Raw genomic sequence first — 12,978 nt, 5'->3', positions numbered from 1 at the left:
ATACCCCTAAATGAACCAATCCATTTCCTTCATTAGTCTCTTAATTGTTAAAATCCACATATGTGTATTTTAATGTCATTGTCAATGCAGTTGTCCTGTGAAGGCTGCAGAAGAAGGCTAATGTTGAAAGAGAGCCAAAGAAGTCCTGCTTGCAGTTTGCCACAACGCAGCAGAACTGTGGATAGTGCTCTGGTCAGATAAAAGCAAACCTGAGCTTTTTGTTTGTGTGAGGAAGATAAAACCTTAACATCACCAAGATCACACCGCATAATGTCACGTTGGTTTTTGCCGTCTCATACTATATGGATGGTTTTCTTTTGTAGGGGTGGGGAAATTGGCCAGCGTTGATGAAAGGAGATAAATACTCCTCAAAGAAAACCTGTTAAAGGCTGCTGCAGACTTAAAGCTGGAGCAGAGGGTTTATGTTGTGGTGTTGATCAAAGCATATTCATATGCTAAAATGTCAGACAGAATTCATATGATTGTCAACCAACCTGACCGAACTCCAGCAATTTTGTAAAGAAGAATGAAGAATAATTTTAGTCTTCAGATGTGAAAATCTGGTAGAGACATACAACAAAGTTCTTGCATTAATAGATGGTTTTACACCCATAGCAAAAATTGATTAACAGCTGCTGATCAAAAATTTATTTATGACTTTTCAGTGGTCAATCACACCAAATCTTAATACAATACATTTATATTTGTAGTTGTAATGTGATAAAATGTAGAATGGTTTAAGGGGTGTTAATACTTCTGCAAAGCACTGCACAAGAGAGTATTTAAATATTTTACGGTTTGACAGTAAAAAATCTTAAATTCTCCCCAAACGCATTATTCAAATTGCATCTTGCAGGAAAACCTCGCTCGGCTGCAGAGGGCTTTCGCCAGAAAGTGGGAATTCATCTTCATGCAAGCTGAGGCTCAAGTGAAGTGAGTGCATACGTCAATCATGCTTCGTTTCAACACATCACTTTGTGTTATTCTCCAAAAAATAACAGCAATTCCTCCTGGATTCAAACAATCACATGCTCTGGGTTGTTTTGTGAGGCTGCTCTCTGGTGGCTGGCTAGTGTAAGCACAAAATAATCCCTGACAGATAGTTAGGACACTTTATCCTCTGCTGTCAGTGAAACACAAGGAAATAAATGCATAACATCAATCATTGGCTGCTGTTGGACAGAAGTAAAGTCAATATAGGAAGCCATGTATTGCGGGGGGACAATATGAAGCAAATCAGTAAATGTCAGTTATGTAAGGGATAGGTCTCTCCAGAGGTAACACCAGCAGATAGATCAAGACCTAAACTCCTGAGGTTTTTGCTCTGTAGACTGCAGCCGTCAGTGAGGAGAGAGGAAAAGGCTGAATGTTTTTGTAAGTCAGGACTGCCTGAATTTGACCTCATGTTTCAGTCCTGTATGATCTGAAACATGAGGTCTGTCTCACTTGCATGCAGGATCGACAGAAAGAAGGACAAGGCAGAGAGGAAGATCCTTGACAGCCAGGAGAGGGCGTTCTGGGACGTTCATCGACCAGTGGTGAGTTATAGAGAAAGAAAAACAACACAAATGTCAGAGGCACTGAGCACACAAAGGAAGCAAAGCAGAAAGTACGTCAAAAATGAAAAGAAGAGAGATCAGAATCAGATGTAGCACCAGTGTCTTCATAAACAACACATGTTCATGGAACAGTGACCCGAACCGTCATGTTTCCTGCTGTCTCCCACAGCCAGGCTGCGTCAACACCACGGAGATGGACATCCGCAAGTGTCGAAGAGAGAAGAACCCACACAGGGTGAAAAAGGTGACAGACTGAGACAACATAGGAGTGGACGTCCAGCTTCACTGTCCCAGATTAAATATAGCGTAATTTTCTCTAAAGTAAATGCTGAAATAACAGATCATTTATAGTTTATATAGTGATTTCTTAATTATTTACATATTTAAATTACATCTTTAAATTTGAGACATTTTATAACTTTTTTAAACTTTCTCGTGAAAGCATGGATGATGATGATGATACCCTGTCTTTGTTAGCATCTGAATCACAGCACTTGAGGTAATGTTGAAACACAGATGTGGAAGTATTTTAAGGCAAATTCTCAAACATTCCTTCCTTAAGTGATATCATGAAAAAGTCAGTGAAGATGGTAAAAGACTGTTTTTATCTATGGTGAAATAAATCAACATGGACTGAAAGGCCACGCAGTGAGGAATAAGCCAATTCTGCACATATAACTTCATAATTGGCTGAAGTTATATGTGCAGGACATGGAGACAAGGTGAGTGCATATGCACTCATAGATAAAAGCCTTAATTTATGCCCTATAGTCTGATGAAAAGGAAAATTGAAGTCACAATGAGAGACATTTGGAGGAAAAAATGGAAAAATTGAAAACGTCATTTATGGTAATTGAGAAGTAATGAAGTGATTATCACAATACTTTTAATCCTTCTTGTTATCAAAACTGGCCTAAAACAGGACAGGTGTGAGATTCTGATTCAATTTCAAACAGTTAGAAAAAATACTACTTTGAAATCAGAAAGATATTTGGTTCAGAATCATGGGAGGAAAAAAGCAACAAAAAAAACAAAACCATAAAGTTGTCACTAATATTAACTAACACATCCACATACCAGTGGTATTAATACAAAACCATATCTGTCTATCATTTTTCTCTCACTTTTTCCAGTCGGTCTATGGAGTGCCAGACGACGGCCAGAGCCAACCAAGTCCAATCCACATCAGTTCCCAGCCGAGCAGGAAGCCCACCAAAGAGGACGTTCAGAAGGAGGTAAGTGTGACATTACGCTCAACACTTCATTACCACCAGTCTGCCTTCCTCATCCATCATAAAGACAATCAGAGACATAGACTGATGAGCTGTTACCTTATTAAGCCCCTTTTTTTCTCTCTCTCATTCCGCCCTCAGATAACCTTTTTGAACATCCAGCTTGACAGACACTGTATGAAGGTTTCCAAAGTGGCCGACAGCCTGATGACCTACACAGAGCAGTTTATGGAATATGACCCCTTTGTATCAGGCGTGGAGCCCTCGAACCCATGGATTAGTGACGACGCCGCCTTCTGGGACATGGAGGCAAGGTGAGGCTTGTTGCTGAGAACAGGGGGATTGGTGGATTTTGGCCATTAGTCCAGTATAACTGGGGCTATTTGAAGTGAGGGAACTGCTGCTGAACTGCTGCTATGTGTTAATTCCAGCATTCCCGAATGTGTACTGACATCCCAGTCTCAGATTTTTATTTTATTATCTCCTCTTCTGATTTGTTTTCCATTGAGCAGCCATGATCCCAGTCAGCAGCGGGTAAAGAAGTGGGGCTTCTCCCTGGAGGAGGCGCTGAAGGACCCGGCGGGACGGGACCAGTTTCTGAAGTTCCTGGAGTCAGAGTTCAGCTCAGAGAACCTGCGGTGAGACTTCTTCTCAGCACTTCACGAAGATTCTTCAGAAAAGCTTTAAAATATTCGATTCACATTAAAATCTTACTGAATGCTGTGGTAGGTTCTGGTTAGCGGTGCAGGACCTGAAGCGACGGCCGCTCCAGGAGGTTTCCACCAGGGCCCAAGAGATCTGGCAGGAGTTTCTGGCTGAGGGAGCGCCAAGCTCCATCAACCTGGACTCTCACAGCTACGAGAGGACCAGCCAGAACCTCAAAGACCCCGGGCGATACAGCTATGAAGACGCTCAGGTTGACTGTGTGGCTCTCTTCATGGATGCATGTGACTTCATATTTTCATGAATGTATACACACACAAAAAAAACAAACACCAGAAATACCTACTCAAAGGAAAAAGCCTTTCACTGTAGAAGTGACTAAGAGGGGAGGGGGAGTACTGGGTAAGTGGAAAGAGAAAAAAATGACAGAGTGTGTTTGTGGCAGGGCCTAATGAGGCAAGTAATACCATGAATAGGTCCTTCACTCAGCTCACAGAGGATTACATTGGTCTTAAAATGCACTGGTGATGTGTCATGCGCAGCGTCTCTGACTGGCAGCACATCACTCAGTTCTGCTCTACTGTTGGCAGCAGCAGCTCTCATTCATACACACACACACACCGACTGGATCAATAAACAAAACCTCGCAAAAGTGCTTTCCCGTTTCTCACATTGCAATCTGAAACTGCAATGTATTTTATTGGGATTTTATTTACTGTATCAACAGTAAGCAAGTAATAACTGTGTAGTAAAAGGAAATGGGATGGGATGAATTTGTATGCAGCACACTTTACTTAATTCTAAATAAAATCTAGTGCAATTTACTCCTTTTGAAAGCCGCCTCAGTACAGAAAAGATTTCAATTCAATTCAGTTTATGAGCTGGAGAGAAATATGTTCTGTGAAATGACTTCAAATGGATATTAGCAGGTTACCTCAAGAAGAAAATTAGTACATTGCCTGAACACATTGTCCCTATACATTCAAACATGTTGGTAAGTTCAGACTTAAATCAAACTTAAAATAATCTGTGACAAAACTTAAAAAGTGATGAACACACTTTTTATCTAGTCAAAGCAGAAACATTGACTCAGGGTGACTGACTACAAACGCATTCCTCACTTTCCAGACTTAATGCAAATATATTCTGAAATATATATTTTTTTCTTCCTTTCCACTTTGTTCCCACCTCACACCATGCACTGCTTTTTGTTGGTGAATCCTTAAGATGAATTCATTCAGGTTTGCCTTTTCATTGTGACAAAATGTAAAAAAAAAAACAGTTTGAATGGTCTGAGCATACTGTCTGCATCAATGTCTTCCTAATTATACATCAGTATTTTTCTGGCTGGTTTCATGCTACACAAATTCATCTTTTTCTTTTCCTGCTGCAGGAGCACATATTCAAGCTCATGAAAAGTGACAGCTATGCACGCTTTTTGCGATCCAACATCTACCAAGATCTCCTGTCAGCCCGAAAAAAGGTGAGTTTTTCTGTAGCCCTGACTCTGACCTTCGCTCCACATTCTGCCTGCATTTCTCAAACTAGTTTGATTCTTTGTTTATAATGTAATAATAATACTAGGCTTGAAAAAGAGAGTGTTGGATTTTATCCTTTAAGTTCTGCTTTGAGCCTGAAGGATTTTATGTCTTATGAGAATTCTGAAATATTTTGGTGGCAAAACTGTTACTTAGCTGCTTAATATTTGTTCAAATTCATACCTATGGTGATAGGTATGAATTTTTAAGCATATAATAATGACATGTTTCACACAAGTTTAAAAGTAAGAAAAAAGAGTCAAGAATGCAAAAAAAAAAGTATTTTAATTAGTAAAGGAGAACAATCATGTATCAGTGATAAGTAGAATAATACATGTAGTATCTGCACTTTTATTACTAGCATATATAAATGTACCTCCCCCTTTCTGCAAAGGAAGAGCTACATTTTGTGGGCTATTGATGGGTTTCACATGCAAAACCTTGTTCTTACACACTTGCAAGAACAAGATTTGTATTAATTGTGGTAAGAAACTTTTTCCTCTTTATGATGCAGTTCATTGATTGGTGTCTTAATATTTCCTTTTAGAAACCAGAGGTGCAAATCAAACTTTATTAATGATCCAAAGTACATCAAAACAGCTTGTAACCATATTATAACCTATTTCACACATAGCCAGGCTTATATGTAGGAGGTTCAGTCTTTTTTCTTCAAAAAACAAATCTTCTATTTCATTATTTTCACTCCGTAACATTCTCAGCAATGTACGTCAAAATAGACGTATTTCCAAGACCAAAGTGAAGAAACATGAAAATACTAATTCAGACATCAAGGCATAACAAATCACTGTCAACCCAAGAAGAAAGTAATAAATGTCCTCAGCCCTTTAAATCAGTTTGGTTTCATCATCATAACAGTACTTGCCATCACTCCTTATATGGTCATCAAGGTTGCTGTCTCATGAAGACTCGTCATGTCAGAAAAGTGTATTTAAAAATGACTTATCAACTTGATAAACAGCAGAAAAACCCTGTGATGTTTTATTTGTGCAACCTAAACTGTTTTTAGGTTTTTGACACCATAAAGTAAGGAAAAATGCCCTTTAGTACGAAGACATTTTGATTTGGTTTTGGTTATAAACACCCTATATAAACATGCACATAAACATCCTTTCTTTCAGGAATAAAGGTAAATAGTTGCAAATATTGTAAATAAAGCCGTGCTTATGAGCCTCTTTCTGCTTATTTGTGTTAGGGCAGTGGTGCTTTACCAGAAAATTAATTCAGTTTTTACACTGGTGAGACTGGAGTGTGATTAAAGACTGCAAAAATGTAAGAGCAAAGAATCTGCTCAAGCATTCAAAGAACCAACAGAAGAAACACTGACAAACTCTAACGACACTAAACAAGACATCTTTTATAAGGCGATGTACTGATTGATGTCAAAAAACAACCTGTTTTGATGTGTTTATTGCTGTAATCTGTGCCTCCTGTAGAGCTTAAGCTCTTAAAAGAAAATCTTCTTAGCTGTTTAATTGTGTAATATGGAGCTTTTCATCAGATCACAGCTTCCTCTGTTCATGCCAGCCTTTCTGCCCTCTCTCATTTGGACACTGCTCCCTCTGCTGGCCTTTCACTGATCCTACACCCTTTTCCCCATATGTAACCCCATCTGCTCTGCCTGCACTGGGCCCTCGCTTTCTGCAATGCCTGGCCTCCTCTTTTTTTAATTTTATTCCCTGCACTATTGACACCACTGCCAACCTTCCTCCCGTCAACACCCATACCTGACCCAAACACTCACCCTGCTTCCCCCCTCCCAAAACAGCAGCCAGCAGACACTGAACAAGGTCGTCGCACCTCCTTGGAGAAGTTCACCCGCAGCGTGGTAAGTCATTTGGAGCTGCGGCTGTTCATATCACAGAAACCACACTGGCTGGCTCACTATCAGTGGCTTTTGCAATTACAACCATATTACACTCTGTTGTGGCTTTCTACACGTGTGTGAGCATGTGTTGGTGTGAACGAGAGATTATTACAGTGACGTGAGTGATTGCACCAAAGTAAATCTCTGGGTCCTCCCATATTAGATCAATCAGAAATTTCCTCCTTAAATTTTTGATTGTATTAATTTCTTTTGGTAAACATGTTTTCATGAGTTTTGATATACAGTATTTTAAAATACTTTAAACAATGATTGAGTCAAGATAGTTTCATTTTATTTTATTTTTTTTACTTATGTTAGCAAAATTTTATAGATTTTCTGTCTTTTAAAATAATAAGTGCTGATGCTGAAACAGTTTTAATTTTTTTTTTTATTTAAGAAAAACTGTGGTTGTAAAATAAATAAAATTTTGGGAAAAATAAGGTCACAGTCAACCAAACTATACACAGAACATAAGACGTATATATTTTAAAAGAAACTAATTTGCTAATTTATTATTTATATTTAAGCTATATACAGTAAACATGATGTAACAAGCATTCAATGAATTTTAAACATTTTATTCTGCTTTACATTTAAATTAGCAGTACTAGAAATAGATTTTTTTTTAAACTATTTTTGAACTGTTTTATGTTTGGACTTTGCCTTAAATCCATTTTACAAGCACTGAAACATAAAAACCTTCATACTGCAAGCAGAAAGTAGAAATATTGTGAGCAAAATGTTATTGTTTTTTTATATATATTGTGGACATTTGTATATGACGTTGATGAATAAGAGAAACAGTTTTGTTCCAAACACAAAACCTGGCGGATGCTGTAATACCCATTTGTAACTAGCAGCAAGTATTTAACTTCAAACATTGATACCCACTCATTCAATTTAAAACTGTACCTCAAAAGTACCTTTAAAGCACCTTCATTTGTCTCCTAATTCACATTTAAATTATATCATCCTGGCCTCTACCTGATAGGTGACTGTAACTTAGTATATAATATTGTTTTATCCTTGATGTACATAGATTAATTGTCATCTGGAAACAGAAGAACACAATAGAAAATTTGAGGTGGGAAATGTTTTAAGAGATTGGCGGCTTTGTAGTTTGTAGATTACTTCTCCTATCAGCATATCAGACAGTTAATGATTTCTTTGTTACTATTACTTTTTTATTTAACTTTCCAGGGGAAGTCTTTGGCGGGAAAGCGTCTGACAGGCCTTATGCAGTCATCCTGACACAGCCTGTCCTGGAGAGCCACGACCAGACCCTGCAGGTGGGCTGACAGCCACACAGGGGCCGGGGCAGGGCCGCAAACAGCGGAGCCGGGGTGCACAGGGCTGCTGCAGAGGCTCTCGGACACTGCTTCGAGGTCCACTGGTGTTCTGCTGCTGCAGTGCTGGGTCTACTGGGCTGAACCACCCAAACAGAACCACTGCGGAAGGGACGATGCCTACAAGACGATCCTCAGCTAACGAATCACACGGCATGCGGTGTAAAACAATAAGCACATTCAAACTAATACTGCCCTGTCTTCATCATCTAGAGGGCAAACGGTTGTCCGGCTTGACTTGGCTTATTAATTTTATTGTCTTTATATTCTTTCATTTGTGTTTTCCACAACACTTTGGGGCCATAAATGTTAAAAGGAGGTGTGCATCTGTTCTCACAAGGCAGTCAGCAATAAAAACAAACAAATCTGAAACATTAAAGAAAAGTCCACCTAGCTTCTTTTGATATCTGTAAAACACCCATCATAATGTCTTTATTGAAGTAAGTAAGAAAAGTCTGGTGATTAGTAAGAGTACAGACCCCCCTTCATATATATAGCAGATTCTTCAATCTTCATTACATTCCAAAATCTGACAAAAGGGCTTAATGTAGCAACCATAAGGCACTGATGCATGTTTAATCCCGATGTCCTTGTTGAGAGTCATGTTTAAGCAGCACCGCTTTGTAATGAGACCTGTGCCTATAAGGTGGGTTTGGTTGACTGCTCGTAAACTTAACCAACTCCAAAAGTCTGTGTGAATACCTTAGAGGCCTAAAAGCATGATTCACTAGTACAGTTAAGTGAAACAGTGTGATTTGAGCTTTTAGTGTTGACAAGGTTTGTGTGTTCTGCTGCCGGGGTCAGTGTTCAAGAATAGTGCTGAAAGTTTTCAGTGCCATGGGAGCTTCCATCTGGTGGTGCATAAACCACAGGACCGTCAACAGTGTTTCAGGACACCACTGTGCTGTGAGTACATCATGTTAAAAGATGATACAGGTGGATTTAAATAAGTTTCAACATAATAAAAAAGTAAATTTATTTATGTAATTCAGTCCAACCTAACTATAGTGACCTGGAAGAGGGGAATGAGGCAGAACACATGAAGCATGGGACATCACGGCCCTTGCATGCCCTAATCATGCTTTTAGGCAAATAACATGTGACCAAAGAACCATAATGCTACCATTGTCACAGTGATTCTCTAGTTCGAGCATTTCTGAAACAGGCTAACTGTAGCCGGTGCTCTTTGTAAGCACCGGCTACAGTTTATCTCTGATGTTCGTCTCATCAGTGTAAGGGTGCCTGAATGGCATGCCTTCCCCATAGAGCACTGACTGCAAGTTGTCCTGTGCTCTTTGGAGCTTCCTGTTTCAGGAATTAGCATCAAGCTAAAGCACTCACAGCAAAAGTCAGCCAAGGGTGTGATATCTCATATTACATGTGTGGTACCGAGTGACAGACTGACTGGAAACTTATTTGTAGATTCATTACACACAGAGATATACATTTTAAGTATTTATTTTTGTTAATTTGATAGTTTATTTATGATTGCGTGTGAAATCTCAAATTTCACTTTTTCTCAAATTAAATATTTGAACAGTATGTTTAGAACAAATTTTTGAAAATGGACTTATAATACAGTATTTGCTTCCAGTATTTAGTCTGGGCTACTTCAGCATAAATTACTCCATCAATGAAGCAAGGCATGGAGGTAATCAGCCGCTGGAGTTAGGTAGCTCATGTTGTTTTGATAGCGGCCTTTATCTTGTCTGTATTGTTGGCTTTAGTGTCTCTCATCTTCATCTTGATAATGGAGGAAGATGATTCTGTATTAAATTTGTTTGTTTGCTGGGACATAAAACAACATCTCCTTAAATCTAGTCAGAAAATGGAAGCATTAAAAATCTCCTCGCGGATACATTCACCAATTGAAGTGGGCTGACACCAGGACATGAAATGGCTCCCGAAGTCCTCACTGGCTGTGGAAACTTCACTATTGTGAACTTTGTAACTTGGATTGTGTGGCTTCACTCTAAATTTACTTTAACCTTGAAGGAGGACTTTGGCTTCCTGAGCCCAGATTTTTGTCCTTAGCCCAGACAAGACACTTCTGAAATTGTCTGTGGTTGAGGACTGGCTGGAAAGTTGTGGATTATGTCCTGGGTTCATTTGTGTGTGATGGCTCTCAAAGCACAAACTTCAGCTAATGTCCACGTCTTAAGAATCGTCTCCAAATCCTTGAATCGGCATTGCTTCATTGTTCTGGTTATCACTGTTCTCAATCAAATATTTTCCTTCCACTTAACTTTCTATCAATGTTCTTTATCACCACACTTTCATTGTGCAAGCTATCAATAACTGTCTAATGGACAATAATCATGTCAGCACTCTTCTCTATGACTGAGTGGGCAATAGGAAAACATTTCAGTTTTTTTTAAAATCCTCTTTTGAACTTGGTTTTATGCTAACTCGTAATCTTAACAGAAACAAAGATCTGTGTGTAATGAATCTATTCTGATTATATTCTAATTATATTCTTTGATGACTTGCTGCCCTGTGAGGGACATCTTCTGTTTTGTTGCACGGTTATATTTGCTATTCTCTGAAACAATTACCCATTTTCATTTCTCTCTGTCTGATAACTGTCGAGTGTTTGTCATGTGGAAAATGGTGCATGTTGGAGCACGATGAAGTGCAGGGGACTGAGCTGGAGCAGGACTCACTAATGAATGGACATCTGAAATCTGAAATGGACTGAAGAGGAAGCAATGAGAATATTAAGGCCCCTTTGCTCCATTGTGGCTGCTGCCTTCTTCTACACACAAGAAGTGCTGGGACACAGCTCCCCTCAGAGGCCACTGACTGCAACAGTGAAAAACTAGAAAGCGCCGTTGACTGTCTCATCGGTTATTTTTTAGTAGTCATTGCAATGCACTGTACAAGTCATGACGCTAATTATTCTTATTAACCTATCCCAATAACCTCCTAAATGTAAGGTAGAGAGATGCTTAAGTCGAGTCTATGTACCAAATGTTATCCTCAGCACAAACATGGTGACACTGCGTGCCAAGTGCATTGTAAATTTAAACTGGTTACATTTCATTATCCGAAAGCACACTTTAGTATGATGCGAGCACATTACTATGCATGTTACATATTCAGGGCATTTTTGTGCTTTTAGTTTCTCGATCAGCAAGATAACTACTGGCACTCTAAAACACTCAAAGCACTTGTTATCTGTTCACAGGTACCAAATAATAAAATCTCTGGACCTGTCTGCTCTCTGCTGCTGTTTGCTGTTCTGACTCATGGAAGAAAAATAAGCTGGAAGAGTCTCTCATTTACACAAAAAGCAAAATATAAATCAAATAACACAAGAACAAAAATCAATATTTCTGTATTGTGTTTGAATCTTTGGTTTTAATTTTACAATGTTTGTTCTGCTGGTCGTAGCACCTCTGCAAATGCGTAGCAAGACTCCTCTTTTGCAGTAGCCTATTCTAACTCTGAAAATAAAAACAACAAATTTTAATATGGGAAACAATCCAACATTTTTTTTTTTACATTTCTTTTACATATTTATTGTCTTTTTGATTATCATCAACAGAGAATTATATATATATATATATATATATATATATATATATATATATATATATATATATATATATATATATATATATATATATATATATATATATATATTATATTCAAAATATCCTAGTATTAGGGTTTATAATGTCATGAAGTCTATGGTTCAAAGATCCTTTTGAAGATAAAAAGACAAGAGTCGCTGCTTCTACAGAAACCACCCTTGGCTGGATCCAGTGATTTGTTCTACCAAAGTCTGCAATTGGTGAGACATGATTTATATGATGAACCATCATTACATCAAATGTTTTTTATTTTGTTTTGCTCTGATGGTCGATGGGTCAGCTAATTAGCCTTTTTCTCGTAGCCATTTTCTAGTTTATAGAAATCAACACACCACACAACATACATTAACTTGAATGTACGTTCTTGAAAAGTTGCCAAGAGAAATACATCTCTGTGTGATGTACCACAGGGAAACAGGAAGACATGGATTATAAGTAAAAGTTGAAAAAGTAGCAACTATATATATATATATAAAATGCTTAATTTTCATATTTATGTTTCATAACAACTGTAAGAGTTGTCATTAAGTGCGGCCTTGATGGATTTATTAAAAACAATTACTCGCTATGGGTTTTTCTTTCTTGCCATGAATTAACTAACTCAACAGGACTCAACAGGTCCAACAGGTTAAGGTTGTATTATTTTATCATTTTAAGTATACTACTGCAATAAAAGATTAATATATTTTAATGCATCTAACACTTTTTGCCAGGGCTAACAATAAAGGTAATGTATACTTAAAAAAATAAAAAATAAAAAAATAAAAAGAACCCTGCTTATAGCCATGCAATGCACCTTTCTGATTAATTTCTTAAAACTGAGATTCAAGTTGTAAAACATTTTTCTGAGTTTTGATGCCATGTGCACAATTGATAAAACATCTAATATTTTATAATTTAATCCTATAATTTAATCCTAAACTAGGACATTTGTTTTGACTTTAAATACGTGGCTTTGTGATACACTCTCAATTTATTTCTAGCAGGAACTTCTTAGGTCATAGCTGACTTTTGGTTATATTTATTATCAGAGTAAAGGGAGTGAATACACATCGCTCAGTTGTTATAAAACCACCATTTTCTTTTTATCTCAAAATGATGCACTAATTTGTGTTGGTTTATCCATTTTGATAGAATTTAAAGCCAGGATAAAAATAAA

General features: G+C 37.8%; 1 protein-coding gene across 5 annotated transcripts in view; it reads left to right on the top strand.

Moving 5' to 3' along the window:
* The window catches only part of LOC102218770 (regulator of G-protein signaling 6-like), a 47,470-nt gene extending 36,030 nt beyond the window's left edge, over window positions 1-11,440 (top strand). Inside the window, exons 8-17 of one of the 5 annotated variants that reach the window (XM_023352748.1) lie at window positions 857-933; window positions 1,457-1,538; window positions 1,729-1,803; window positions 2,693-2,794; window positions 2,933-3,105; window positions 3,304-3,429; window positions 3,521-3,707; window positions 4,848-4,937; window positions 6,782-6,838; window positions 8,078-11,440. In XM_023352748.1, coding sequence (XP_023208516.1) covers window positions 857-933; window positions 1,457-1,538; window positions 1,729-1,803; window positions 2,693-2,794; window positions 2,933-3,105; window positions 3,304-3,429; window positions 3,521-3,707; window positions 4,848-4,937; window positions 6,782-6,838; window positions 8,078-8,128 — 1,020 coding nt within the window. In that variant the 3' untranslated portion in view covers window positions 8,129-11,440. Of the gene's footprint in view, window positions 1-856; window positions 934-1,456; window positions 1,539-1,728; window positions 1,804-2,692; window positions 2,795-2,932; window positions 3,106-3,303; window positions 3,430-3,520; window positions 3,708-4,847; window positions 4,938-6,778; window positions 7,136-8,077 lie in introns of those variants that run through there. The other 4 variants (XM_023352747.1, XM_005797676.2, XM_023352746.1 and 1 more) reach the window with 4 other exon arrangements.
* Window positions 11,441-12,978: the final 1,538 nt, after the last annotated feature.

Source organism: Xiphophorus maculatus, chromosome 19 (genome assembly GCF_002775205.1).
Source record: "Xiphophorus maculatus strain JP 163 A chromosome 19, X_maculatus-5.0-male, whole genome shotgun sequence".
NCBI classification, from domain to species: domain Eukaryota; kingdom Metazoa; phylum Chordata; class Actinopteri; order Cyprinodontiformes; family Poeciliidae; genus Xiphophorus; species Xiphophorus maculatus.
Note: the sequence above shows the minus strand (reverse complement) of the source record. Positions and strands in the feature narration are given on the sequence as shown.